This window comes from Arachis hypogaea, chromosome 19 (genome assembly GCF_003086295.3).
Source record: "Arachis hypogaea cultivar Tifrunner chromosome 19, arahy.Tifrunner.gnm2.J5K5, whole genome shotgun sequence".
Taxonomy (NCBI): domain Eukaryota; kingdom Viridiplantae; phylum Streptophyta; class Magnoliopsida; order Fabales; family Fabaceae; genus Arachis; species Arachis hypogaea.
Window position 1 is genome coordinate 158668693 of NC_092054.1, and position 26604 is coordinate 158695296.

Below are 26604 nucleotides of genomic sequence, written 5' to 3' on the forward strand. Positions count from 1 at the left end.
TTACACAAATCTCACACTAACTCTCACCTCTTATTTATAGCCATCCACCTTCTCAATGGATGGTTAGGATTAAATCTAATTAACGGTCTAGATTAATTATCTAGAACCTTCTTTACAAATATTTATCCTACTACAACTTTCTAAATGTTTCTAGATTATTCCATACCACTCTTTATACTTCTATATATATTTACACTCTTCTAGAATATTCTATGACCTTCCATAATCTTCTAGAACCTTATAGGATATTCCGAGACCTTCTAGAACATTCTAAAATATTCCGGAACCATATAGAACATTCTCAAACACTCCAAAAAACTTTACAAACACCGTTAAATTTAACCTTCTAAAATTTATCGTGACAGTATAGTTTCAAAATATTAGGGATATAATTATTTAGAGTTAATATTTAAGTTAATTTTTGAATTTGTAAATGAGTTTTAATTTAGTCGTTAAAATTTTAGTTATATTTATTTAGTTTTTAAATTTTATAAACATGATTTATATTATTTTTTGGGATAATTTTTGTCATAAAAATATTAATAGAATGTTGATATAGACAATCATATATCACGTTGGAACTTATAAAATGTAATTTTGATTTTAGCGTTTAAATAGTTTAAAAATGATGTCGTATCATTTGTTTTGTAAAAAAAAGTTCTAATAAACACCGCTTATAATATTGTGTTTAGATTATTTGAATATCAAATTTAAAATAATATTATTTTTTAGAATTTAGTGTGACATTCGGTTGTTCATATCAGTATTCTGTTAACGTGATTAATATGAGTCACATCCACAAAATTTGAGAATTAAATAGAGACAATTGAAACTTTAATAAAGACTAAATTGAGATTTACGTGTAAGTTGAAAGATCAAATTGAATATTATCTATAACAATATATGTTGCCTCCTCTATTAGTTTAAATTTTTTAGAAGTGTAATTTTATGATATAATATCAAAACTCTATATTTAAAAAATTTAGGGTTTGATTTTTGGTGAATCTCAAAAATAAAAAAATACCATAAGATAACTAAAAAAAAGTCCATATAAAAAAATAAAACAAACTCAAAATAAAATCTTATTAAACAAATATATTAAAAATATAATTATTTAATTCATTTTTTTTACCGTTGACTTAAATAATAATAATAATAATAATAATAATAATAATAATAATAATAATAATAATTATTATTATTATTATTATTATTATTATTATTATTATTATTATTATTTATACTCTATCTAAAGATGTGAAATGGAACAAAAAGTATAAATAATATATTTCTCATAACAAAGAATAATTAAATATTTCATAATAATATGATTACTTTTTTTATGAATAAAAAAATACATTATATATCATAATATTTTTATTCGTATTCTATACTTATAATTACAAGTCTAGTTTGATTAAAATTGATGAAACATTACTTATATAAATAAAGAATAAAATAAATTAAAGAAGAAGAAAGGATAATGAAATATGCACTTCTGAAATTCCACTCCCACACAATGAATTTCTTTTGCCACACATCCATAGTAACTTTATACGTCCACGTATGGCAATATTAATCTTGATCATATATACAAATTCCAGTTTTAAAGAATTTTATATTATTAAAAGCAACTTTTTATTAAATATATTTATGTGATCATTAAATATAATTTTAATGATGTGGGGTAGTTCATGTCGCCTTGCAATTGGGTTATTGTGATGAAGGGTTTCCATTTCGTATAAAGTCCCTAGATTGAAAATTCGGATTCCTCTTATTCATGACAAGACCAGATGGCAGATGGTTCTTGAATCTTAGCTCCCAACTTTAACGATCCACGCCTCAGATGAACGACAAGTGTAAAAATAGACTACACAGGTTAATATCATCGTTAGATGGGGACTACATTATTATTCTTCACATGAATGAGTGAATGAGAATGATGATTAAATATAATCATATATAATTAATTAATTGGAGAGGGTTGGCCGACTTGTTTGATGCACAACCCAAGAAAAGAAAAGAAAAGAAAAGATGTAGACAGGGGCTGCTGCTCCTATAGCGGCCATGCCCACATTTGGCTCTTTGCATTGATAAGTAAACTACCACAAATTAAATGCCACTGTGCTCCTCAAAACCACTGTTCCAAAAGCGGCTGCACCAAAACAATTCTCTCATATTATCCTTAATCCTACCGTTACATCCTGTATGGATAGTGTCCATGTTCACTATAGATATCGACATGATCATAGTATATGTCTATTATTTATTTATTTGAGATATAAATATACTAGTCAGAATATATCCATTTTCTCCGACTAGAAGGTTGAGCCAGATTCTGAGTCTGATGGATTTATTCATCATGAAGAATATGTTCCTCTTTGTTTCAGTTTTTTTCTTTTTTTAAAAAATAATAATTGTTGAATTAATTATTATTAAAATATAATTCTTGCTGTCATTAATGGTTAAATTTTTTATTGAAATTATTAGAGTTTTCTGTTATATGAATTAATTATTTTTAGTTATGAATAATAATAGAGGAAAAAAATACGTAGTGGTAGATGAAAATTTTGGATAATAATAATTAGGAATATTTAAAATTGATCAAATTTGAACAAAAACCAGCTAACCGAATAAAAAAAGTGATAACTGAACAAACAAAAAATAAAAAAATAACCGAAAAATTAAATTTTACAATTTTTTATTGGTTCAGTTCGGTTTTCAATTTTAATAGAAAAAATATGAACTAAATCCAAACCAAACCGATCAGCATAACTAAAACTCTAAATATCATTACACTCATCAAACCTAACCCTAACACACAGCGCCGCATTCACACTCATTCTCACTCATCACACTCGTTCAATTTTTTCTCTTTCACACTCGTTCAATCTTTTCTCTCTCATGATAAGGGTATTATAAATTTTTTAGTATTTTATGTGTTTTGTGCATCTACTTTACGAAAAAATATAAAATATGTATGATTTTTTATGTGAAAAAGGGGATAAATGACATAGTTTTTTATTCTCATATAGAGGTTTTGGGTTTAAGTTTTATGTCTAACTTTGGCCAACGAGCTATACTTCAAATGGCATAGTCTCTCCATACTCATTTAGAGGTCGCGAGTTCGAGTCTCCCTATCTTAAAAAAAAAAAAGAATAGGGGCCAAAGGCCCAAAAAAAACAAAAAAAAAAAGTTAAGACAGAGTAACTGGTGTTGAGTGGGCAAATTTAATGAGGACATTTGTAGCAAAATTCTCTTCTCTTCCCTAAACCTTTTGCACGATACTGACGAGCTAAAAGAGATGAAAAAACTATCCGTATTCAACTTAAAATACTCATTGACAAAGCCTATATTTATATATTTATAAGGGTAAAACACGTAGTTAAACCAAATGGAGAAAAAAATACACAATTCGACCAAAAGTAAAACCGTAATGTGAATCTCCCAAAAGCAGCAACCTATGTAACTCGAATTATTCTGATTCGAATTATACTAGCATGAGCTCTATATGGTAATTCAAATCATGTTCATTCGAATTACACACAAACAAGTATCCATAGTAGTTTGAATCACCTTGTTTCGAACTAGCACACCGATTTAAAGCCCCTAGTAATTAGAAACAACCTGATTCGAATTACTACCGGTTTGGTTGTCCCTAGTAATTCGAAACAATCTTATTCAAATTACAAAGGCTTGGCCTATAAACGGAGTTCGAGTCAAGCTCATTCGAACCACTATTTTCAAACTCCTGCACCACCAAATCCTAGAGGAATCTCATTCCGTACGACCCCAACAAATTGTTCAACAGAATACTCAGCTGATGGGGATGACCCAGACCGACTCTATCGTTTGGATGGGGTCGCCCATATAGTTGGTGTGATCAATGAAGAGGTTAGTGCGATTTTTTCCTTTTAAAATGGGATTTAATGTGTTATTTTTTATGTTTCTTCCTTTTGTATGTTATAATGATAGTGATTATATACCGTTGTTAAGTGGTTATATCAGTGGTTTATTAGTGAACACAAGTAAATAGAAAAAGTATGAGTAGTAAGGCTAACAGAGGGTGGAAGTTATCTGGAGTCAGTTTATTTTTGTTTATATGAGTGGTAATCATTGAAGTAATTTTTTTAGCGTAATATTATACTCTCTCAAAAAGAAAATGTTTTATTGTAATTAAGCATACTCTTTTTAAAAAAATGTTTTAAAAATATTTTCTCATTAGGCCCAATTTGATGTGTAAATGAGGTTATTTTCCATGTTGACGCGTAACATGATTTGATAGAGTACAAGTTGTATGTTCTGCTCTACGATATGCATTAGTGAATGATGTTGTGTAAATATGTTTCGACCCGAGAGATAATCTGATACATTCATTATGCAGCCCACCAATGTATCTCGAGCATGCGATGGCAGCAGGGTATGCGCTTGGATGAGAGGTACGTTCCGTACTTGCAGATAGCCGGCTTATACCATCTAGCGAGGTTGAACGAGAGATGGTTTAGGCTGAATGAGCCCCTGGTTAGTGCATTCGTGGAGCGCTGGCGTCCGGAGACACACACCTTTCATATGCCATTCGGGGAGTGCACGATTACACTGCAGGACGTGGGGTATGAGTTAGGGCTGCCGATTGATGGGCATTATGTTAGTGGTTGCCTGACAGATTTTCAGACATACATCGAGGGTGGTCGCCCAGCTTGGGTTTGGTTCAAGGAGCTGCTGGGTATGTTGCCTCCTCCTCCTGCTGTCCGGTGGCTAGCTGGGCCTCTGCCCCTCTCCCATGCAAACAAATAGCTCGGCCAACCTCTCGTAAGTGGCCTTCACTAGTGAATACACCGAAAGGTTCCTGACTCCCTTCAGAATGAAATTGACACACTCCGAAATATTCATCGTCATATGGCCAAATCTCCTACCCTCATTCCAATGCTGAGTCCATATTGCATCCTCAATCTTGTTAGCCCAGCTACCCCGGGCAGGGTCTTCAGTTCGTAGAATATCAAACCAGTAATCGAACTCCACCTCAGTCTTGGCATATGTCGCATTCACAAGAAGCCTCCATGCATTTTTGCCCTTAAAAGTGAGGGCAAAATTTGCCGCCACATGTCGAATACAGAATGCACAGTATGCAGCAAGTGGTAGCCAACCTCCGTCGGGAGCCTCAAGTACGGCCTTGATACCATTGTGCCTATCTGATATCACCAGGATACTCAGCTGCGGGGTCATGTGCTGGCGGAGATGAGATAGAAAAAAGACCAGGATTCAACATTCTCACCCTCCACGAGTGCAAATGTAATAGGCAGGTTGTTGGAGTTTCCGCCCTGCGCAATTGCAACGAGCAGCGTACCCTCGTATTTATCGTACATGTGGATCCTGTCAATACTCACCAACGGCTTGCAATGACGGAATGCCTCAATATACGGTGAGAATGTCTAGAAAAGCCGGTGAAAACAGGCTTGCGAGTCGTCCACCTGCCCCCTACTCTAACAGGACTCGTCTTTTACACCGCAACACTACCAGGTATCGTCAACTGCACACCTAAGATCCATCGCGGGAGCTCGTTGTATGACTCATCACAATCTTCGTAAATATGTGCCACGGCCTTCTGCTTAGCCAACCAAACCTGCCTATAAGTCGGTCTAAACCCGAAATGTGCCTCTGTCGCATTCAGCAGTACCTTGATACAGACGGATGCATCAACTCTAACCATTGGCATGATGTAGGCCGAGATCACATGATAATCAAGACTCCTGTGATCGTTCGAGATCGACGTGGCCAGACAGGTATGAGGTCCGTTGTACCGTTTTACCTCCCAAATACCCCTGCGCTGGCGGAGACTGATCCTAATCAACCATGTGCACCCGTTGCCAAATTCAGTACACTTCTCAAGGTAATCGGACTCCACCACCTTGTATTGTACCCCCCGTCGGATGCTATACGTCTTCACGCTTAACACATCCTCTTTTTTATTCTGAAACTGCTGACCAACCTGAAACTCTGATATACCTCCGGTACCCTGCGTATCTCTAGCACCAAATCCAATAGGCCAGGTTCTTAGGAACCCCCTATTTTCTCATGGCATCCAAGTCCAAAGATGAAAAGTGCGGCGAGTACTGTTGAGTCCCTAAGCTGGAACCACCACCAGCCCCACCTGGATTACTCGCTGCTATGTCATCACCACTCTCATCAGCAATGATGTCTGACTCCACATCATCAGCGTCATCGTCATCCGGTAATGTATCGTCCATACCAACCGATGCCCCCACACTATAATGAAATTGGCGTCTTATCAACGATACCAACTTCTCCAATACCACTGCGGTTGAGATCAACGGCGAACGACAGGGAAGCCACATGCTCGTCCTGACCATGGCTGGTTTTTTTGCTTAATTCGAATCAATATGATTCAAACTACCTTAATACGAGATGCATGCATAATTCGAATCGTGTTGATTCGAACTACTTAGGACTATTAGCATGCATAATTTGAATTTATTAAATTCGAATTATACTTCCTTGTTAATTCGAATTGTGTTAATTCGAATTACTTATGATTTCTTAGTTCGAATTAGGTAAATTCAAATTACATTAAAATATATTTTTGGGTGATTCATATCATAATTTTTGTTTGGATATATAGAATCGTATAAATATTTCTTCCATTTGATTTAATACAATTTTTTACCCTATCTATAACTTTATATATTCATAATCTATATTTCAATATCTATGTATCATATTATACACCAACTAAATAGATCCTTATGTCTTTCTATAAAAGTTTATTATTTTAATTAAATTTCCATTGCCCACATATGGTTCTTTCCATTGATAAGAAAACTACCACAAATATTAAATGCCACTGTGTTCTTCAAGGTACTGTTCCAAAAGCGGTTGCACCAAAACCATTTCTCTCGCATTATCTTTTAGAAAGAGTTTCAAGTGTGCCTTCTTTCTAAAACGTTTATTATCTTAATTAAATTTTCATTTACTGTTTTGGAACTATGATTGTTCTTTTTATATATAATATATTAATATGTTGAACACGAGATTACATCATAATTTTTCTGTTCAAATAAAAAATATTTCCGGTGGTATAAATGTAGTACTTATAAAAAAATATTCAGACGCTTAATTCTGATAAACAAAATTTATATAGTATAGTTATCTCAAAAAAAAATTCCTTGTACTTATTCTTTATTTTATACCTATTTTATTTAGCCATTGAGAAGAATTGTTAGTTACCGAATAAAAGAAGAAAAAATGTTAAAATTCCACATGAATTGCAAAAGAGAAACTGAAAATTAATCATTTAACTGAGTTATAATGTTGAAATCATTTATTATAATTAAATATATTTAGTAAGTATTAGTTAATATGACTGTGTTTAGGGCACTACAACATTTTGAGTCTATGGCCACAGTTTTTTTTGTCACAGTTTTAAGGAAAGGTGACCATAGATAAGGCTATGGTCACAATGATAGATAAGTCTATAGTCACGATTTTAAGGTGGGGTGACTATAGAGACTATGGTCACGGCGAAAACCGTAACCATAGATTTTCACCGTGACCATAGATTAACCTATGGTCACGATTAAAAACTGTGGTCTAAAGTGTCAGAATTTAAAAATTATAACCGTGACCATAAAAACCGTAATTATAGATAAAAAAACCGTGATCATAGACCTATGACCACGTCAGAATAGGCCACGGTAAAAAACCGTGACCATAGATCCAAAACTGTGACTATAAATCTATAGTTGCCTTTTTCACTAACTTTTATCGTGAACATAGACCTTTTTTTTGTAGTGATAATAAAAAATATAAATCCTAATTTTTTTTTTTTTATTTTTCTGATTCAATATAAAGATGATTTAGAAAAACAGTTTTGTATTTGACATACAGTAGTGTACTGTTTATGTCAATATAAAAAGAAAAAGATTTGTCGTTGTATGATATCCCATTTTGAGGCTAAGCGGGGATTTGTCCTTAGCAATTGAATATCTATATAGGCATAATAAAAGTGAAAATCACATAGCCTGTCGTACGGTCTTATGTTGGAGTCAGTGGTTCACTGGCTCTTTATCAGTTGTAAGTATCAATTTCTACATTCAAAAACAAATTATCATAAGAATTGGGGATTTGGGATGCCCTTTTGTGTGTGAAACGTGTTAAACATTAGGTATTATGAAGATTGTGTGTAATTTTAGAAAAATATAAAACTTGTAATAACAAGTGTAAAATGTCGAGTTAAAGATAATAGAATAGGACACGGCTGATAATTAATAGTCAAAAGAAACATTTGTGCCACTAATTTGATTTAACTCGTTCATATATCTTTAATTTGTTTTGTAAAAAAAGAGGAAATAGACTTAAAAATTCTTCATATTTCAAATTCAAAAAGGAAAAATATATTAAATATAAAATTAGATTTATGCACAAATTATGTCATTCAAAATCCCTTTCATGTAAGAAAAGCAGAATACCATATACGGTCCATAAAAATTCGTTAGATACTTCACCCCTTTGAAAAACTTTCCTGTGACTATATAATTTCACTGGAGAATCAGAGATGTGCAGTCGCACATGCATTTTCTAACAGCAAAATTTTTTTTGTAAATATAAAAATAACAAAAATAAGTAAATGTTTAATTTATTGGAACCAGGTTTAAACATCTAATTCTGTTGCCCCTTTATCTTTTTACCTTGTGTGTAACTGGCCCACTTTTTTTCTGTGTGTGTTAGTGTTTGTCTTGATTGTGGACGAATAATAATAGGACTTAGGCATTGCCTCAAAAAAAAGCCGAAATTAAATGGTGTCTCTGGGGCCAAACTTTGCATCCCTTTAATCTACCTTATAGCCAGTCACTATCACATTATGTGACCTATGTTTGTTTCCCCAGAAAATCATGCATTATATATACAAGTTCATTGACAAATTGAATACTAACATTGATTAACTCTCTAAGAGTCTAAGGTCAATTTGTAACAAAATATATATTTAATTAATGTTTGCTTCAGATAGAAAATTGAAAAAAAAAAAAAGGTACAAAATAATTGTGGGAATCCACGTATTCTACTCGTTTCCGCGTAAAATGAACAAAGGAATACCAACCTTTTTGTTATCTCAGTAAATAGCACCCTTTTCGTCGTTTTCTTCATGAGTCATTCAATTTGAATAACCTGGGTCCCGCACCGTCACTATAATTCACCAGTAAAATATTCTGGATGTACAATATCAATGGGCTTCATTAATCAATATATGAAAAATATAAAAATAAGATTAAATATATTTATTTCATAATATATTTATTAACTAGAGCTTTAAAATATTCACTATCTAGGATGATCTACTAGATTTTACAACAAAAAGTTGAAGTCAAATAGAAAGAAAGATAGCCCTTAAGATTTGTGATTTTAGATTACTCTATATTAGGTATGAAGGGATAAGGCAAGAGTAATAGTAAAGTACGGATGGAAAAAGGCAGTTAATAACTGTCAACCGCGTTTGGGAAAGTGTGATGGATGTCACCTCACAGAAAAGGCATCTCTGACTATGTGCTCAGTTGAGTTTAGTAATTGGTTGAGGCCTGACACTCTAGAAATTTCATACTGGCCCTACTTCTTTTCTTTTTAACTATTTTCTCCTTTTCCTTCTTCTTATCTTTTTGTCGTGCTCCAATTTTTTCTTGTTTGTTTGGGTCACCCTTCCCTCCTTTTCTATTCTCGTGTTTGTTTTGGGTTCTCCAATGGAAGAAGCTTCCATTTGTTGGGCTTTTTTGGGCTCAGAGCAAACCCAAACCAGTCCATTAAACTCGGAACCTTCCACATTACCAAAATAAATAAAACAAGGACTCTCATAACAAAAAGAAAAAGGAAACTCAGAACCTTCCATGGAGCAGGACCAAATAAATAAATAAACAAAGAATCATAACGCTAAAAATTGTTAATAAATAATAATATTTCATTAATTTATTAAGGTAAACTAAAAAGAATATGCGAGTCAATTGTCAAATTCTTTTAATCTCTCATCCTTCATCTATTTGTCAAAATTCATAATAAATTATTCTATTTTGTTATAGAAAATATAATTGTCAACCGATAAACCACTCCACCCCCTCCTTTTTATTCTTTTAATTTTTTTGTTTACATTGATCAAACTTCTTTGATTTGGCACAATCATTAAACTTTTAAGTTAATGGTATTTTATTGCAAAGTTGGGACAAAAAGCTAGCAAATAAGAGAAGAAAAATAAACCAAGTTGGGTTGGTCTAGTGGTTAGCTCACTAGTCCGCTTAAGCAAGTGTCGGGGGTTCGAATCCCGCCTTGTGCATGCAGCAATCCATTGGCCAGCGGCAAACCCTTAAATGGAGCTTAGTACCGCGACGGATTAGTCCTTGACCTGTCGGGTTGGGAGATACCGTGGGAAACACAAAAAAAAAAAAAAAAAAAAAAAAAAAAATAACGCTATGCCTACGCAGTACGCACACATATTTTTGGCATGTGGTTATGTAAGTATGAACCCTGGTTTTGTGTCCATGATCCAAGTCCACAGTATCATTTCCCTACGCAAATCCAGCTTTGTGAAATCACTTTAATTAAGTCTTAACTATACTATTAAATAATTCAATCTAAGGGTCAAGTGCGGTGCGTTGTCTCCTCTTGCTTTCTAACCTTTACGTCACACTGACGGAGCCAAGACCGGAGGCAAATCCCACCCACAAAATCCAAAGATCTAAGCCCAATCACTTCCTTTAATCAGGTAAAGAACAAAGTGAATTAAATACCAAAAAAGAAAAAAAGAACAAAGTGAATTTTTAAAAGAGTTTTAATCTTAAACAATATATTAAAATATAAAATAAATATTAAATTAAATTATATATTTTATACATAAATATATAATAACTAATTTTAATATATAAATAAGATTTTCAAATCTTAAAAGAAGAAAATAAAATATAAAATATTAATAATAAGGTTAAAGATTCAATTCCTTTGACCATGACAAGGACACCCAGTTCACTTCACAAATTCTTGTATCTCTCTTTCCAGGTGATGGATGGCTTATCACAATTCAAGAGACACACACCCCCTTCTTTCTCTTCACCTTCTCCTATCCCTTTCAGTCAAGCCCCCCCTTATCCAGTTTTAAATTCTAGATGTGGGGAGACAAAGTCACACGTGTCATAATCCACACAGGGCGCATGACAACTCCAACTTGTTAAATGCAAAGGCGAAGCCCACTCTGCTACTTCTTACTTCTTACAATTCCTTAATCATAGTCCATACCGTGGGAAGACAAAGACAAACTGCAACCCATAACTCCCAATCAAATTCCTCAAATAAACTAAGCCCTAAATACTAGAAACATTAAATTACTTAGCTGTCTCCTCTCCATAGAGTCCGCGTTGCCACTTTCCTTCAAACACAGTCTCACTTCCCGCACACACTATATATAACTCATCAATTTCAATTCTCTATTTCCCTCCCAAAAACACACACACACAACAACAACAAGTCAAGACCAGAAACAAAGACATCAAACGCCATAAACTCACCCTTTTCAACAAACTATTCCATTCACTCAAATAATTTCAAAGTTATAAACTTTACATCCATTAGCATGTTTCCCATCAATCATATTGTCAATAACCAGCTTCCGAGTAGCTCCTCGGAGAACACTGTCTTGTCATCGCCGTTGTCGGAGGGGGAGGTAGTGCTGGCGGCTAGCCACCCCAAGAAGAGAGCGGGGAGGAAAAAGTTCAGGGAGACGCGCCACCCTGTGTACCGCGGCGTGCGGCGGAGGAACTCCGGCAAGTGGGTTTGCGAGGTGAGGGAGCCAAACAAGAAGACGAGGATATGGCTCGGGACGTTCGCCACTGCGGAGATGGCAGCGCGTGCGCACGACGTGGCCGCTATCGCTCTCAGGGGGAGGTCTGCCTGCCTCAACTTCGCAGATTCGGCGTGGCGCCTTCCCATGCCGGAGACGACAGACGCAAGAGACATCCAGAAGGCTGCAGCGGAAGCTGCCGAGGCATTCCGCCCCGTGACGGAATTGGAGACTGGTGAAGTGAGGCGGGAGGGTGCTGTGGGGGTAAAGGCGGCGTCAGAGACGACCATGGTGGCGGAGGCGGCGGAAGAGCAAGAAGGAGAAGGGGTGCCGGAGATTTGGAGGACCATGGCGTTGATGTCTCCAACGCATTACAGTGGGAGTGAGTTTGGCGTTGATGACGTGGAATTTGATGATGCCGAAGTATCGTTGTGGAGTTATTCGATTTAATTTAAGGAGGCAAAAAATACGAGTCATTCATTCATTCATTATTTATTTATTCATTTAGAAACTATTTTTAGGAATAAAGAGATTGTTTGTGTAGTATTAGACGTTTTGACCTTTCTGGGCTAAAGTGTCCGTACTCCTAGGTTTTTTTTTACACTAGTACGGATGATGCCACAGAAAGTGATGGGGAATGTGGATAGATAGAAATATAGAAAATCTGATTAAAAAGACTACATAGAATTTATTTCTTCAGATTGTGTATAATTAAAAAGAAAATCAATCATATATGTATATATAATTTATGGTTTTTATAGTAGTAACAATTTGTATCTATATTATTATACGTACTCAAAGTTAAATTTGTATTTTCTTAGCTTCACATAAAGTATTAGTAGTTTTAACGTAAGAGAAATGGAAAAGTACGAGAAGTCAATGAAATATTTGTATATAATAGAGGATTAGGAAATATTAGAGATATAACCATTAGTGTTATCTTTTGTCATCAGCTGAATTTTTGGGATGAGTGGTATCATGACATGTTATTAGAACTCTGGATTCGAAAAGTCAAGAGATCGACTCCAAAATCAGTTTAAGCTTTTCATCCCACACATGAAAGATATGCTAATAACAGAAAATTAAAAGATAAAGCACAATCTGAACATAAATTAAAGAACAAGCAGTGCAAAATAGCACATAGACTAAACCTTTTCAAAACTACAGCAAGATCATAAGGAGCAAGCATGTATGAGTTCGGAAAGACACCAGAAACAATGAATAGAAAGATGGGATTGAAACTGACGATTTATCCACGGCAGTTGGAATCCAATAACGGCTTGAAAAGGATGTAGTTGCAGTGTCAGAAAGAAGCATGACACAAGCAAACAGTGATGACTGATGAGTGGTGATACGAGAATTAGCATTACCTTTATTATATAACTTTTTCGTCTTCTATTTCTCCCACTTCATTCTTCGGTTTATTATATATATAACTTTAAAACAAAATCCCACGTGGTATAATGTAAAAAATATTAATTAAAATATAAAAATATAATATCAGAGAGTATTTATTGTTTAATGTTTATAACTAAGCCATGCATATAGAAATAACTGACGTACCTTTGATATATTATCTTTCTGTTATTTTGAATGAATTCTTGTTGTAATACATACACAGTTCCACTCTGCATCTAAATTGGGAATCAGGGTTGCCCCAACCTCCTCCAAACTTGATGATCCCATTCCCACGGTACCATGATTTGGCACGCTGCGCGATCCAATCCAATCTACTTCCATCGAACTTGAATTTAAATTCCTTCTCGTTTATTCCAATCCACAGCGACGCACATGGATGTAGATGGGGGCAACAAGCGTGTCTTCCACCGTCTTGCTGGAGCCACGGCGGCCGACACCAGGCACCACCAAAAAAAAGTGTGCTACCATTGGCAAGCTGGAAACTGCAACAGACATCCCTGCCCCTTTCTCCACAGCGCCACCGTCTACGGTAGCACCATGTCTAGCAATAATAATAATAATGGCCGCCGGAGCCAAACTTTTATGAATGGCACTTCCACGTGGGGCCATGGCAGTGGTGGAGGTAATCATAGAGCAGTTAGGAAGGCTGATAAAGTTTGTAATTACTGGGTGCAGGGGAATTGTGGTTATGGTGAGAGGTGTAAGTTCATTCATTCTTGGAGTTGTGGGGATGGTTTCTCTTTGCTGACTCAGCTTGAAGGCCACACCAAGGTAAAAGTAAAACAATCTTGGTAACATAATCATGATCGTTCTTGAAGTTGATGGGTTAGTTTTGTGTTGAACTGAACAGGTTGTGAGTGGAATAGCTCTGCCTTCTGGTTCCGATAAGCTTTATACTGCAAGTATTGATGAGACTCTCAGAGTTTGGGACTGCCAGTCTGGACAGGTTATGTTCCCACTCTTTTTTTAATTGGAAAGTATGAGGAGCCAATGGAATATTTGTACAATGTGTACAATGGAGATTTAGCGAGTATTAGAGAAATAACTATTAGTGTTACCTTTTTCCATCCGCTGAAGTTTTTGAGATAAGTGGTATCATGGCATAGTATTAGAGCGCTAGATCCGAAAGGTCAAGAGTTCAATCCTTGGTGAACCTCAAAATCAATTTATGGTTTATTATCCCTAATACTCGGATGGTTATTTTAGATAGTATGGGAAATGTTCATTTTGTAACTCAATAGTCCGTTGTCTCCCTAACGGAACTCTTTCTTAATTTGTGCATGTTTCAATGCTGAGCTTGGTTTTGTGTGCAAATTGCAGTGTACTGCTGAGATCAATGTTGGTGGCGAAGTAGGGTGCATGATCAATGAAGGACCTTGGATTTTTGTTGGTATACCCAATTGTGTTAAGGTAAGAGAGGGCACAGATTGGCATATGCTTTTTTACCACATCATGTTTGGCTGATAAAATGGTAATGCAGGCTTGGAACACTCAAACTTGTATGGAACTAAGTCTACAAGGCCCTGTTGGACAAGTATATGCTCTTGTTGTCAACAATGATATTCTCTTTGCTGGTACACAGGTAAATCATTTCTCAATTCACTCTTTATTTGTTTAGTGTAGAACCATAATTTATTCTTACCTCTTGTATTTTAGGATGGGTCTATATTGGCATGGAAGTTTAACGTAGTGGTCAATGTCTTTGAGCCTGCTGCATCGCTTACAGGTCACTCTCGTGGTGTTGTTTCATTAGTAGTTGGACCCAATAGACTTTACTCTGCTTCAATGGACAATACTATAAGAGTAAGTTGCATAGGATTAATCATAAGCACAAGCATGTACTCCATTATTTATTGTGTCTTGGATTGTAATTTCATACTTTATTCTAATTGGATGTTGTCTTTCAGGTGTGGAACCTTGAACATTTACAGTGTCTACAGATATTAACGGATCACACATCTATTGTGATGTCAGTTCTCTGCTGGGACCAGTTCCTTCTATCTTGTTCACTGGACAAAACAGTAAAGGTTGGCTTACATTATTTGTTGAATTCTAATCATTTACTAGTATATAATTTTTGTAATCTTGATTTCTCTCTTGTACATACAGGTGTGGGTTACTACAGAAAGTGGAAAGTTAGAAGTAACATACACTCACAAAGAAGAACATGTATAGATGTTTGAATTCATTTGTTTATGTTGATACAAGTAAATATGCATGTGTTTTTTGATGATTAATTAATGGTATGATGTGGCTGTAGGGTGTGGTTGCTCTTTGTGGGGTGCATGATTCACAAGGAAAGCCAATTTTGCTTTGCTCTTGCACTGATAATACCCTACGCCTTTATGAGTTACCTTCGTGAGTATAATTTTGATTAATGGTTTGATTTGGTTTAATGGTAACTAAGATGTTGACTAACTCTTCATTACTTTGCCACATCTTTTTCAGATTTCTAGATAGAGGAAAAATATTCACAAAACAAGAGATACGAACAATTAAGATGGGGCCTGGTGGCATATTTTTCACTGGTGATGGATCAGGTCAAGTGAGAGTATGGAATTGGATAATAGACCCAACCATTTCCATCCAATAATAATAATCCCTTTTGGGTTTTAATATTATATGTCCAGTCTTGTTACATTTTGTTAAATCATACCCCCAAAATAAGTTCAAAAAAAAAAAAAATCTCTTATCATTTTGACTCAAGGATCCTTAAATTCCATCTTTATTATATATCCACTTGATAAAATTTTACATTTATTTTAACTTCTATAATGGTGGTGATGCAAGTTACGGTTTAGGCCTTAGGAGATGTATCCAGTGAAAATGTGAAATGAACAAATTTCTATTGTGTATAATCTTCATGATTAATCAAAACTAACATTGTTTTTTATATTAAAAAAACTACACAAATAATTCATAATGTAATATGTAATATGTAATCACAATTTAATAGTTTGATCGATAAAAATAACATTTTTTTTATCTATTGAAAATGTAAACTTGTAAATTTACACCCGAATGAAAGTATTATGCCAATGTAAAAGCTAGGCTAAAATAATTGAGTTAAAGCTGGAGCCAGGTCCTTGCTTGATTCACTTTCACGTTTAACCGTAACAACATTTGAGAAATTACCGAGGTTAGAAACAAACTAACCATAAACAGAGTAATGGTATAAGTATACTTGTCCCCTAAGTATTCGTACGACTTTATATTTACCAGTAATGACAGTAACTCACATATGTACATCTATGAATTTTACTAATTTTCTATGTGAAACCAAAAATAAATTGCTATTGCTAATAATTGGTATTTAGATTCATCAGATTAAGAAGCTTGCTTAAGAAATAAGTCTAAGCCAGCATTTGACTTTTCAATAGTTAGCTGGATCTTTAATTTTATTTTTTCAAACATAACTTTTGCATAAACAAACATCAAAATTCACATATAACTAGCACCCATTACCTAACTTTATCCTTTAAGTATTGATGGCTATGATCCATGAACATGTGTGACGTGCAATCTACCTTTTTACTAGCTTTCTACGATCTTTTCATTGATCCAATGAATCAACAATAAATATGATGCTGAAATTTCAAACACAAAAAATGCCAACAAATCCCAGACAATGCAATGCATTGCTACTCGATATTTCTTTTTTTTTTTTCTTTTTTGTTGCAACTATAATTCGGTGCCAAACCGCAGCTACTGCCTATAATTCATTAACTTGTTGACATAAAGAAGATTTGTTCTAATTGAGTCTCTGCACGCTAACACACTTAAATTATTCGAAGTCAACTCCAATCAAATTTCTAATTATATTACACCCATTTGTTGAAACTAGTTAGTTGATCAGTTGGATTGGATTTGGTTCATGCTTTTTGGAAAACCTTTTAGCCACAACCATGCATTTATTGTTAAAAAGGTCAACTATTAAATATATAAAGAAATTTTGAACCCCAAAAAATATTGAAGAGATGGTTGAGGCCTTGAGGGGTTAATAATTGTGAGGAAGAAATATAAGAATGAGGCAGATTGATGTCGGCGGTTCCCCAGTCCCCACCTTTTTAAGGTCTGTGTGTAAAACTCTATCCCTTTATTAAATGACCGAGTAAGCAACAATTCTTTTTGGAAGTAAATAAATAAGGAGAGCAAACATAATGGTTTTTTGTTATCTCTGAATATGTGTTCAAATTAAACAACATAGATTATTAATTAAATTTTATTCTATATATTTATTTTAATCAGTTTTGTTACTCTTAATAAGAGATTGTCATTTTTTTATTTTTGATATTGAATTAACAATAATATTCTTTTAAATTATGGACTCTTGATATGTTAATCTCAAATGTGAAATGATTTAATTTGAGATGCAAAAATTAGATTTTAAGTCAAATTCTTCAATTTTTAGAAGTACAAAAATTGAATCTTTTAATTTTTTGATACAAAAATTAAACCTTTTAAATGTTTAAACACAAATCAGAATCCTTTAATTTTGATACTTCTTATTATTTTAAAAAATATTAAAAATTATAATGTTAAAATATATCAACCATACGAAAGAAAAAAAAATTAGGCTAGGATCGTATGTTATATAGTATGGGAAAAATTTTAAATGTACCGAAAATACTAGTGTTCTAATTATTTTAACTGTTGATTTTAATTAATATATATTTTATATATTTTTTATAATTCAGATCAACGGTTAAAAACCAATGAATTATAACTCAAATGACATAGTTTCTTTATACTCATCTAAGAGATTGTGAGTTCAAATCTCTCTATATTTGGTATAAAAAAAATCAAAGATTAAAACAACTGAAATTCCTATAGTATGTATGGCCCTGAAAATTATCGCAGTCACTGCAAACAATGGAAGTGATGGCGGCATCACATACATAGATAGATACCTCCCACTTCATGCTGAGCTGATGATATTCTTGGGAATATCCCTTTGTTTCAATCGAGGATTTTTGTACTCATGCAATTCCCCTTGTTTGTATTGAGAATCTACTTTGATTTACTTTGAAATGGTCAATTACATTTCATACATGCATATTCTCTCTCCTATGACCAATTCAAAGCTAAGGTACTTTTTATTTTTCTTGATTAAGACTCAATCAATAATGGTATTAAAAGGTTTATTGACTAAAAGTGGCTGTAGCATTATTAAATGGTAGCATAATCTATGATTTCACATGTCAAAATTTAACAAACTAGACCCAGAAAAACTCAACAAGCCTTGAATTACTAATTACTAGTAATTACTAATTACTATATATACTTTCCCACTTCAACTAATAAATTAACCCCTATTTAAGAATCAAAGTTCTAGTACTGCTATTGTCATAAAACATATCTAGTTAAGACTTAAGAGATAGAATGAAAACAAACGCCACAAACTTAATTATGTCTTTGGTTGAAAACCCAACTTGAACGGCAAAGACACTTTCCACTCACCACAATAACGCCCCAAGACTCCTCAACCAATGAAGTAAACTAATTCTACACGTCATATATAGATATACAATCACTATTTGCTATTGCTATATATATAGTTTGGGGTGGTTTCTTTCTCTTATCTATTAGTATACACACACACAGACATTCCACTAATTATTAAGAGATATAGAGAAGATGAAGATGGGTGGTTCATCATCCTCGCGTGTAGTGGAATCAGCAACATGGTTCTGTGTGGTGGTGTTGGTGGGTATGATAATGTTGGGGTCCATAAGGGTTGATGATGATGGTGGTGGTGTTGTAAAAGGGGAGAAGCTGGGAAAGAGAAGGGTGTGTGATGAGATATATGTTGTGGGAGAAGGGGAGACACTTCACACAATCAGTGAAAAGTGCAGTGATCCCTTCATTGTTGAGAGGAATCCACATATCCATGATCCTGATGATGTTTTCCCTGGCCTTGTTATCAAAATCATCCAACACCTACCAACCACAACATACACATCATAAACTACATAGGTTTTAGTTTAATTTTCTCTGTCTTTGTCATTCTATAGCAGGAAGATCAGATATATAAAGGGAGAAGTTCAACAACACATCTTGTAGTTATCTATAGTTATATACTTATATACATTAGCTAGGTTTCTTCTTATTCTTCTTCTTTCATTTAATCATTTTGAAGAATCATAATGAAAATATACAGTGTGGACTAGTTTGTGCCACATGAATATTTCCCAGAGAAATATGAGCTTCCCATTTTTATGTAAATTCAGGCATGTATAATATTGTTCTGACTTTATTTTGCTCTGCTCTGTTGAGAGAAGAGAAAGGACTATAGTTGAACTTAGATCACAAGAGTTCCAAAAGCACAAATATTCTGATTAATTAGATGTATTTTCATATCCCTTCTAGTTTTATGTTATCTAATTATTATTCTTTGGCAATATAATTTGGAAGTATCATAATACTTTTGTCTTTCTTTTGAATTTGAGAATGTACGAAACAGAGAAAAATACGAAGGAAAGTGATTGAAGCCTTCTAGCTTTGAATTGATGGACACGTCTTTCCCATGATTTTTCAAACTAAAGAAATAGAACGTAGTCTTGGTATACGAGGTTAAATTTCTACAAAAGATACAAGTAGTGTTTAAGAAATGAGGTAGTATAGGGAGCCAATGGAATATCAGTACAATGTGTATAATGAGAGTATATGAATGTTCGATTCAGTAGTAGGATATCAGATGTTTATTACCCTGGTACCCGGATGGTTATTCTGGATAGTATGGGTGTATTGTGTTTGCGAAATTAGTAGTATTTTATTCTCATATTCATTTTTTAACTCATATTGGGACAAATAAATAGCCTATTGTACATATTGTACAAATACTCCATTGGCTCCCTAGCGGGATTTGAAAGAAATAGTAGTCCACGTCTATGTATTGGTTCCTCTCTTATACAACGTTTTGTACACTGAATTATGAAGGAAAAATACATTGTCCATCATAACAAATGACGTATAGAAATACTTATAAGAAAAAAAACCAACAAACTGTATTCGTAAGTGTCTCATGTCCTTTTTGGTAAGGAAGTACTGTGTTTATACCTTCAATTCCAGTTTGTTCCTTAAATCTTAAGTCATTATTACTTGAACTTAGCACGTGTCCAAATTTCTGTGTCAGACACCAAAATTTTTCCCACTAAGTACTGTGTTGTTTTTTTAGCTGGAGATAGACAAATATAAACCTGATTGTTACTCGAATTTTATGGGATATGGAGTAATCAAGTTAACTTAATTAATAAGGTTCTTTTTTTTCTTTTTCCCTTTGATGGAAACTTATTTGTTAGTATGTTAATATGTCATTCCAATTCCTTATATATAGTATATAGCATGGAGATATATTAAGCCATGCTATTTTAACTTTTAAGTCATGCATGTGACAAATCAATGAAGAAGTTCGTGGAATTTTGTTTATAATGATAGGCAAGGGAAGCATTTTCAACAAGTTCCAAGAACACTGAGTCTTTGTATGGAGTTGGCGTTGCAAATAGATGTTGTTGACCAAACAAATTATAATTGCAAGAGCAAATAAAGGGTGGTGGTTCATGAAGCGTTCACTTTAATAATGTTCTGGTTATGATAATATTACATTATATCATATATAAAAAGAGAGTTCAATTCATTAACCCTGCACAATTATTCTACCATCTACCAAGTGAAGTTGTCCATCAATAATGGGTTGGGGTTTGAAGACATTTAAATGCTCATTTCTTATTTGGAGCCTTTTCTTTATTAGTTTATCTTATTCTGAAAATTTTGATTTTGAAAAAGGTAAACATTACTTTTTATCATTATTATTAGATCTAATCATATGTAAGTGTCACTTAATTTTCTTTGATCTGTTCCATTTATGCAGCTCCAAAGTTCAAGTTTGTGAAAGAAGCAACTTTGGCACCACCAATCTTATATTATGATTATATAATAATTGGTGGAGGAACATGTGGTTGTCCACTAGCAGCAACACTTTCACAAGGTGCAAGAGTTTTAGTCCTTGAAAGGGGTGGTTCACCATACACAAACCCAGAGAAGATCAACATATACAACTTTGTCAGTGCACTATCTGACATAAGCCCTTCAGCATTTGCACAGCAATTCATATCAAGGGATGGTGTCCTAAATGCAAGGGCACGTGTCCTTGGTGGTGGTTCTGTCCTAAATGCAGGATTCTACTCAAGAGCTAGTTTAAGGTACATAATGGAATCCGGGTGGAATGAAACTCTGGCAAAGATTGCATATAAATGGGTTGAGAAGAAGGTGGCTTTTAAGCCTACACTGCTGCAGTGGCAAGCAGCAGTGAAGGATGCATTACTTGAAGTTGGGGTGCTACCTTACAATGGCTTCACTCTTGATCACCTTTATGGGACTAAGATTGGAGGCACCATCTTTGACAAGGATGGTAATAGGCACACTGCTGCTGACTTGTTAGAGTATGCTGATCCAAGGAGGATTTCTGTTTATGTCCATGCCACAGTCCACAAGATACTCTTTAGATACAATATAGGTAATATTGGAATTTCTTTTTACTTTTCTTGCTAAAATTCGATTACCCTTTATAAGAATAAATACAAATACTTCTGTTAATGACTGAATGATTTATAAGTTCTTTCTGATTTAAATTTTAGATCTTATTTAATAGTAGATAAAATCATATTGACATGATACTCCACAAATATAATGTGCAGAAAGAAGGAGGCCTCAAGCTTATGGAGTGATTTTCAAAGATGCATTAGGAAAAATGCACAAAGCATACTTAGGAAAGAGGTCAAAAAATGAGATAATTGTATCAGCTGGGGCCCTTGGAAGCCCACAGATACTGATGCTGAGTGGAATTGGGCCTGCAAGCCATCTGAAGGCCCATGGAATCAAGGTGGTTTTGGACCAGCCTCTGGTTGGCAAAGGTATGGCAGATAATCCAATGAATGTGTTGGTGGTTCCTTCTCCTTTACCTGTTGAAGTGTCTCTGATCCAAACAGTTGGAGTCACCAAGTTCGGTAGCTTCATTGAAACAGCCAGTGGATTGAGCATAGGTCATTCTTGGGCTGAAAGGCTTCAAGGGATCTTTGAATTTGTGTCCAACCAGGTTGGTATTGGTGCTAAAGTGCTAATGCTATATATTCATCACATTATTCAATTAGTTAATACTAATTAAGCATGAAATTTGTTTTTGGTTTGAACTTTTCAGAGTGGGAAACCATCATCAGTGATGTATCCACCAGAAACAAAGGAGGAGAGTGTTGGAGACACCATAAGATCACTATCCAATCCAATTCTGAAAGGAGGAGTCATCCTTGAAAAGATCATAGGACCAAGATCAACAGGGCATCTAGAACTCGTTACCACTAATCCCAATGACAACCCTTCAGTTACCTTCAACTATTTCAAGGATCCAGAAGACCTAAAGAAGTGTGTTCTTGGCATGAAAACAATCATAGATGTCATCAACTCCAAATCATTCTCAAAGTTCAGGTTCAAGAACATGCCTGTGGAAGCTCTCATTGACTTGATGTATCACATACCAATGAACTTGAGACCAAAGCATGCCTCTCCTACCCTTTCTTTAGAACAGTATTGCATAGACACTGTCTTAACTATCTGGCATTACCATGGAGGATGCCAAGTTGGAAAAGTTGTTGATCTTAATTACAGGGTTCTTGGTGTTGATGCTTTGAGAGTTATTGATGGATCCACCTTTTATCGCTCTCCAGGGACTAATCCTCAAGCTACTGTTATGATGCTTGGAAGGTACATGCTTATTAATTAATTAATTATTAATTAACCATTGTGCTTCATTATTATATATTAACAATCAGTATATATACATTTGTACAGATACATGGGAGAGAAGATTTTAAGGAAAAGATACTTCCCTGCAAAGAAGTGAAGGGATAATTCACTGGGTGCTAAATTTTTTAGATCCATAGTTTATTGTCTTGTATGACAATCATTTTTCCAAAATATTATTACTACCCGAGATTTCAGATAATAAATATTTTTAGGAGAATGTATACTTCTTTCTTAATCTATTATTTACGTTGTTCAGAAAAAACGTTGTTTTTCTATACTTTCTCATAAAAACAATAGAAAGATTGAAGTAGAAAGATTCATGATAATTGTTACTATTATATAACTAAAGAAGCAGTGTTTAAATTTAAGAAATAAGAATATGACATAATAAGCATTAGCATATGCTGATGGGGTACCCAATCAAACCCCCTAACACCTTCGTAAAGTGGAAGAAGCATCTAACTTTAATTCCATATCTTTTTTTTTTTCTCTCCAAACCACTGATGGAGACTAAGAAAGATAAAGAATCTACTACTCAGAAGGAGCATTTTCAGGGGAAAAAAAGAAGATTTACGTGAAGAATATTCACAGAGCATAAGGCTCCTCAATGTAAGCATATGCTTTTTGGTAATTGGTTTATTCCATCCTCTTTAATTGAAGTAGTGAACGGTTGCTTATAAATTAGAATGGTGATGGAAAGGTTTACGTGCAAATTAAATTGTATAAGCAAAGGAGCTATAGGGCTTCTCTTTCTTGGCAGGAAATGAAGATATATACATATACATATACATATACATATGTATGTATATGTTCTCGCCAAAGGAGAGTTGCCCTGTTGCTGCTTTAGCTTAATTTTCCAGTTTTCCATTCTGTTTTCTATATCTATATATATATATAGCTCCACAGAACATCCAAAAGGTAATAAATTAAAGCCTATGGCCTTCAACTTATTGAAATTTAATGTTGTGTATGTTTCATGGCTCATGCATTAAAGTTTTTTGTTATTATTATGAGCACTACTGAGACTCAAATAAAGTATTGATTTACACGATGAATCATCAATGATATCATTCCATATCATTAAGCAGACAGCAGGCATTTTAATTTACTATATTGAAAGCAGAAGCCATTGTTGGAGTCCTGATCTCTCTTATGCATTCAGATATGGATGGCAAGCTAATTAAGGGAGTTACCTTCAATTCCTCAATAATCAAGATTAAAACTGATAGCAGCAACTGCTTCTTGCATGCATGTAAATAACAACGCAAACAATCCACCGCCCAAAGAGCATTGAAAATTAAGATTAAGGGACAACAGTCTACAGATCATTAATTACTTTTGCATATTAATTTTCTGAGCATTGTATATACACAAAAATCAATTATAAAAATCAGCTACTAGAATAAAATATATATTAAAATACAAATTACATATTAAAAAAGAGGTAAAGTATATATATATTTGTATACAAATATACAAAAATTAAATTTTAGTAATTAATTTTAATATATAATTTTTTTTTTTTTTTTTTGTATAACAATGGTAGCTTACTTTATGTAGTTGTTTGGTTATCATTAGACGCTATAGACGACTTTCTGATTATAGGTCAACTTGTAATTACCTCGTTTGCTTCTAGATTCTCGATAATTAAAAGTCAAATGTCACAAAAAGTCTCTACAAGTTTTGGCAACAATATAATAGTCAACTAGTTGTATTCGTCGTGAAAGAGATTTTGAGTTCTAACAGACATATATGTATGAGTACTTCATATATAGGATGCAAAAAAAAATGTTATTTACAGAAAAAAATAATTACTAAATTAATTATGATGTATTTGTAGATAAATATATTTTATTTAATATAATTTTAGTGTATATTTTATATTTTAATATATATTTCATATCAATAACTAATTTTAATATATTATGAAGTAAGGAAAGTTTCATTCATTTGATTCAAGTTGAAGATATTGCTTTTAATATATAACAATATTCCTTTCAATCCTTTTTATAAAAAGCAATAAAAGAATTTTTTTACTGAAATTAAATAGTAAAAAAAGAAAAAATATATATATACTTTATAACATAGGCCTTATTCACACAAATAACGAAAAACATACAATAAATATATATATATATATATATGATTTGTTATTCAAAATTTGACCCACCATAACGATCTTGGAATCGGCTTTCACTAAAAGGGGATAAACTCTCCGAAAATCTCTCCAATTTAACCACCACAACTCCAACAATCGGAATAATAGCACCTAGACTTCGTCAAACCAAAGGAAAAGATACGAGTAACCGCTTAAAGGTAACTCTATATATACAAGTGACTCATTCAGTCACAAGTACGTAATTCACTCTATCTTAATTTTGAATATTCTTATACTCTCACTGACTTGAGCGTTGGAGTCCCTTTGCAGGTGCCCAATGTTGCCGTCCTAAGAAGGAGACGACGTTCCTCTCTCCCGCTCCAAGAAAAAACAAATTCAAGCGTCAGCAGAACGAGCTATACCTCGTCGGGATCTTTCACACAGGAACATTTGGCGCCCACCGTGGGGCCCGAAATTTTCTAACCCCACAATTCTTTACCCTCTGTACCCTTTAATCTTTTTTGCAGATCACGACGCATAGCAGACGAACACAGCCACGCTTCCTCAAACCCTACCCCCGCCGAGCTGCTAGCCATCAATGAGACCCTCCGGGCCAAAAATCAGAGGATGGCCGAACTCTTACGCCAGAGGCAGCACAGTCACAGCAAAGGAGGGGAGCACAAGAACGCTAAAGACAAAGATAACAATGATGAACACACATCGGAGGCAAAACACACTATACCTAATTCCCCGAAAACAACCACCAAAAGAACCAACCCCTTCACAAAAGAAGTCATGAGCTTCGAGATGCCCAAAAACTTCACCCTACCAACAGCTCTAAAGCCCTACCTAGGAATTGGCGACCCAAATATCCATGTCACAAAATTCTATACAATGATGTTTATGAACAAAGAACACGACCCAATCCTATGCCGAACTTTCCCCACCTTCCTAGATGGAGCCACTTTGATTTGGTTCTCCAATCTCCCAGAAGGCTCCATCTCCAACTTCGATGAATTGGCCGACTAGTTTGTCAACCACTTCGCCGCATCTAAGATATACGTGCACAATTCCGATTACCTGAGTACTATTAAGCAAGGGCCATATGAAAGCCTGAAAGACTACATGACCAGGTTCGCTGAAGCAACTAATGAAATACCCAACCTAAATCCAGAAGTCCACCTCCACGCTCTGAAAAGCGGCCTTCACCTAGGGAAATTTCAGGAGACCATAGTCATAGCAAAGCCGAAAAGTCTAGCTGAATTTCGAGAAAAGGCAACAACTCAAATCGAGATCGAGGAGCTCTAAGCACTCCAAAAGGCAGAAAAGCCCGTCCCAAACAGGGAAGATGAAAAGCGGAACAAACACCCGAGCAATAGAACAGACCAAAGGTCATTTAAGCTCACACCTAAGTTCGACAACTACGCTCCCCCTAAATGCCAAAAGAGAGGACATCATCAGA

General features: G+C 34.4%; 4 protein-coding genes across 4 annotated transcripts; all 4 read left to right on the forward strand.

Moving 5' to 3' along the window:
• Positions 1 to 11145: 11145 nt before the first annotated feature.
• Positions 11146 to 12607, forward strand: LOC112777307 (dehydration-responsive element-binding protein 1D-like). The gene has a single exon (XM_025821650.3). The coding sequence runs from the start codon at positions 11621 to 11623 to the stop codon at positions 12275 to 12277; it is 657 nt and encodes a 218-aa protein (XP_025677435.1). The 5' UTR covers positions 11146 to 11620; the 3' UTR covers positions 12278 to 12607.
• An 851-nt stretch (positions 12608 to 13458) lies between these two features.
• LOC112777306 (zinc finger CCCH domain-containing protein 48-like) lies at positions 13459 to 15981 on the forward strand. Its single transcript, XM_025821649.3, has 9 exons — positions 13459 to 14017; positions 14097 to 14192; positions 14567 to 14656; positions 14727 to 14828; positions 14903 to 15049; positions 15154 to 15273; positions 15356 to 15415; positions 15507 to 15604; positions 15695 to 15981. Exons 1-9 carry the CDS (start codon positions 13619 to 13621, stop codon positions 15837 to 15839), a joined length of 1257 nt encoding a protein of 418 aa, XP_025677434.1. The 5' UTR covers positions 13459 to 13618; the 3' UTR covers positions 15840 to 15981.
• A 2616-nt stretch (positions 15982 to 18597) lies between these two features.
• On the forward strand, positions 18598 to 24485 carry LOC112777305 (protein HOTHEAD). The gene is made up of 5 exons (XM_025821648.3): positions 18598 to 21031; positions 21117 to 21761; positions 21943 to 22340; positions 22443 to 23002; positions 23090 to 24485. The coding sequence occupies exons 1-5, from the start codon at positions 20935 to 20937 to the stop codon at positions 23139 to 23141; spliced, it is 1752 nt and encodes a 583-aa protein (XP_025677433.1). The 5' UTR covers positions 18598 to 20934; the 3' UTR covers positions 23142 to 24485.
• LOC140182448 (uncharacterized) lies at positions 18890 to 19213 on the forward strand. The gene has a single exon (XM_072228657.1). It carries the CDS (start codon positions 18890 to 18892, stop codon positions 19211 to 19213), a length of 324 nt encoding a protein of 107 aa, XP_072084758.1.
• Positions 24486 to 26604: the final 2119 nt, after the last annotated feature.

Excerpts from the sequence above, each read along its gene's own strand:
- LOC112777307 (XM_025821650.3), top strand. The coding sequence starts at position 11,621 with ATGTTTCCCATCAATCATATTGTCAATAACCAGCTTCCGAGTAGCTCC.
- LOC112777306 (XM_025821649.3), top strand. The coding sequence starts at position 13,619 with ATGGATGTAGATGGGGGCAACAAGCGTGTCTTCCACCGTCTTGCTGGA. Across the intron at positions 14,193-14,566 it reads GGGACTGCCAGTCTGGACAG|TGTACTGCTGAGATCAATGT; the intron begins GTTATGTTCCCA and ends TGCAAATTGCAG. Across the intron at positions 14,657-14,726 it reads GTATACCCAATTGTGTTAAG|GCTTGGAACACTCAAACTTG; the intron begins GTAAGAGAGGGC and ends ATGGTAATGCAG.
- LOC140182448 (XM_072228657.1), top strand. The coding sequence starts at position 18,890 with ATGGGTGGTTCATCATCCTCGCGTGTAGTGGAATCAGCAACATGGTTC.
- LOC112777305 (XM_025821648.3), top strand. The coding sequence starts at position 20,935 with ATGGGTTGGGGTTTGAAGACATTTAAATGCTCATTTCTTATTTGGAGC. Across the intron at positions 22,341-22,442 it reads TTGAATTTGTGTCCAACCAG|AGTGGGAAACCATCATCAGT; the intron begins GTTGGTATTGGT and ends TGAACTTTTCAG. Across the intron at positions 23,003-23,089 it reads ACTGTTATGATGCTTGGAAG|ATACATGGGAGAGAAGATTT; the intron begins GTACATGCTTAT and ends ACATTTGTACAG.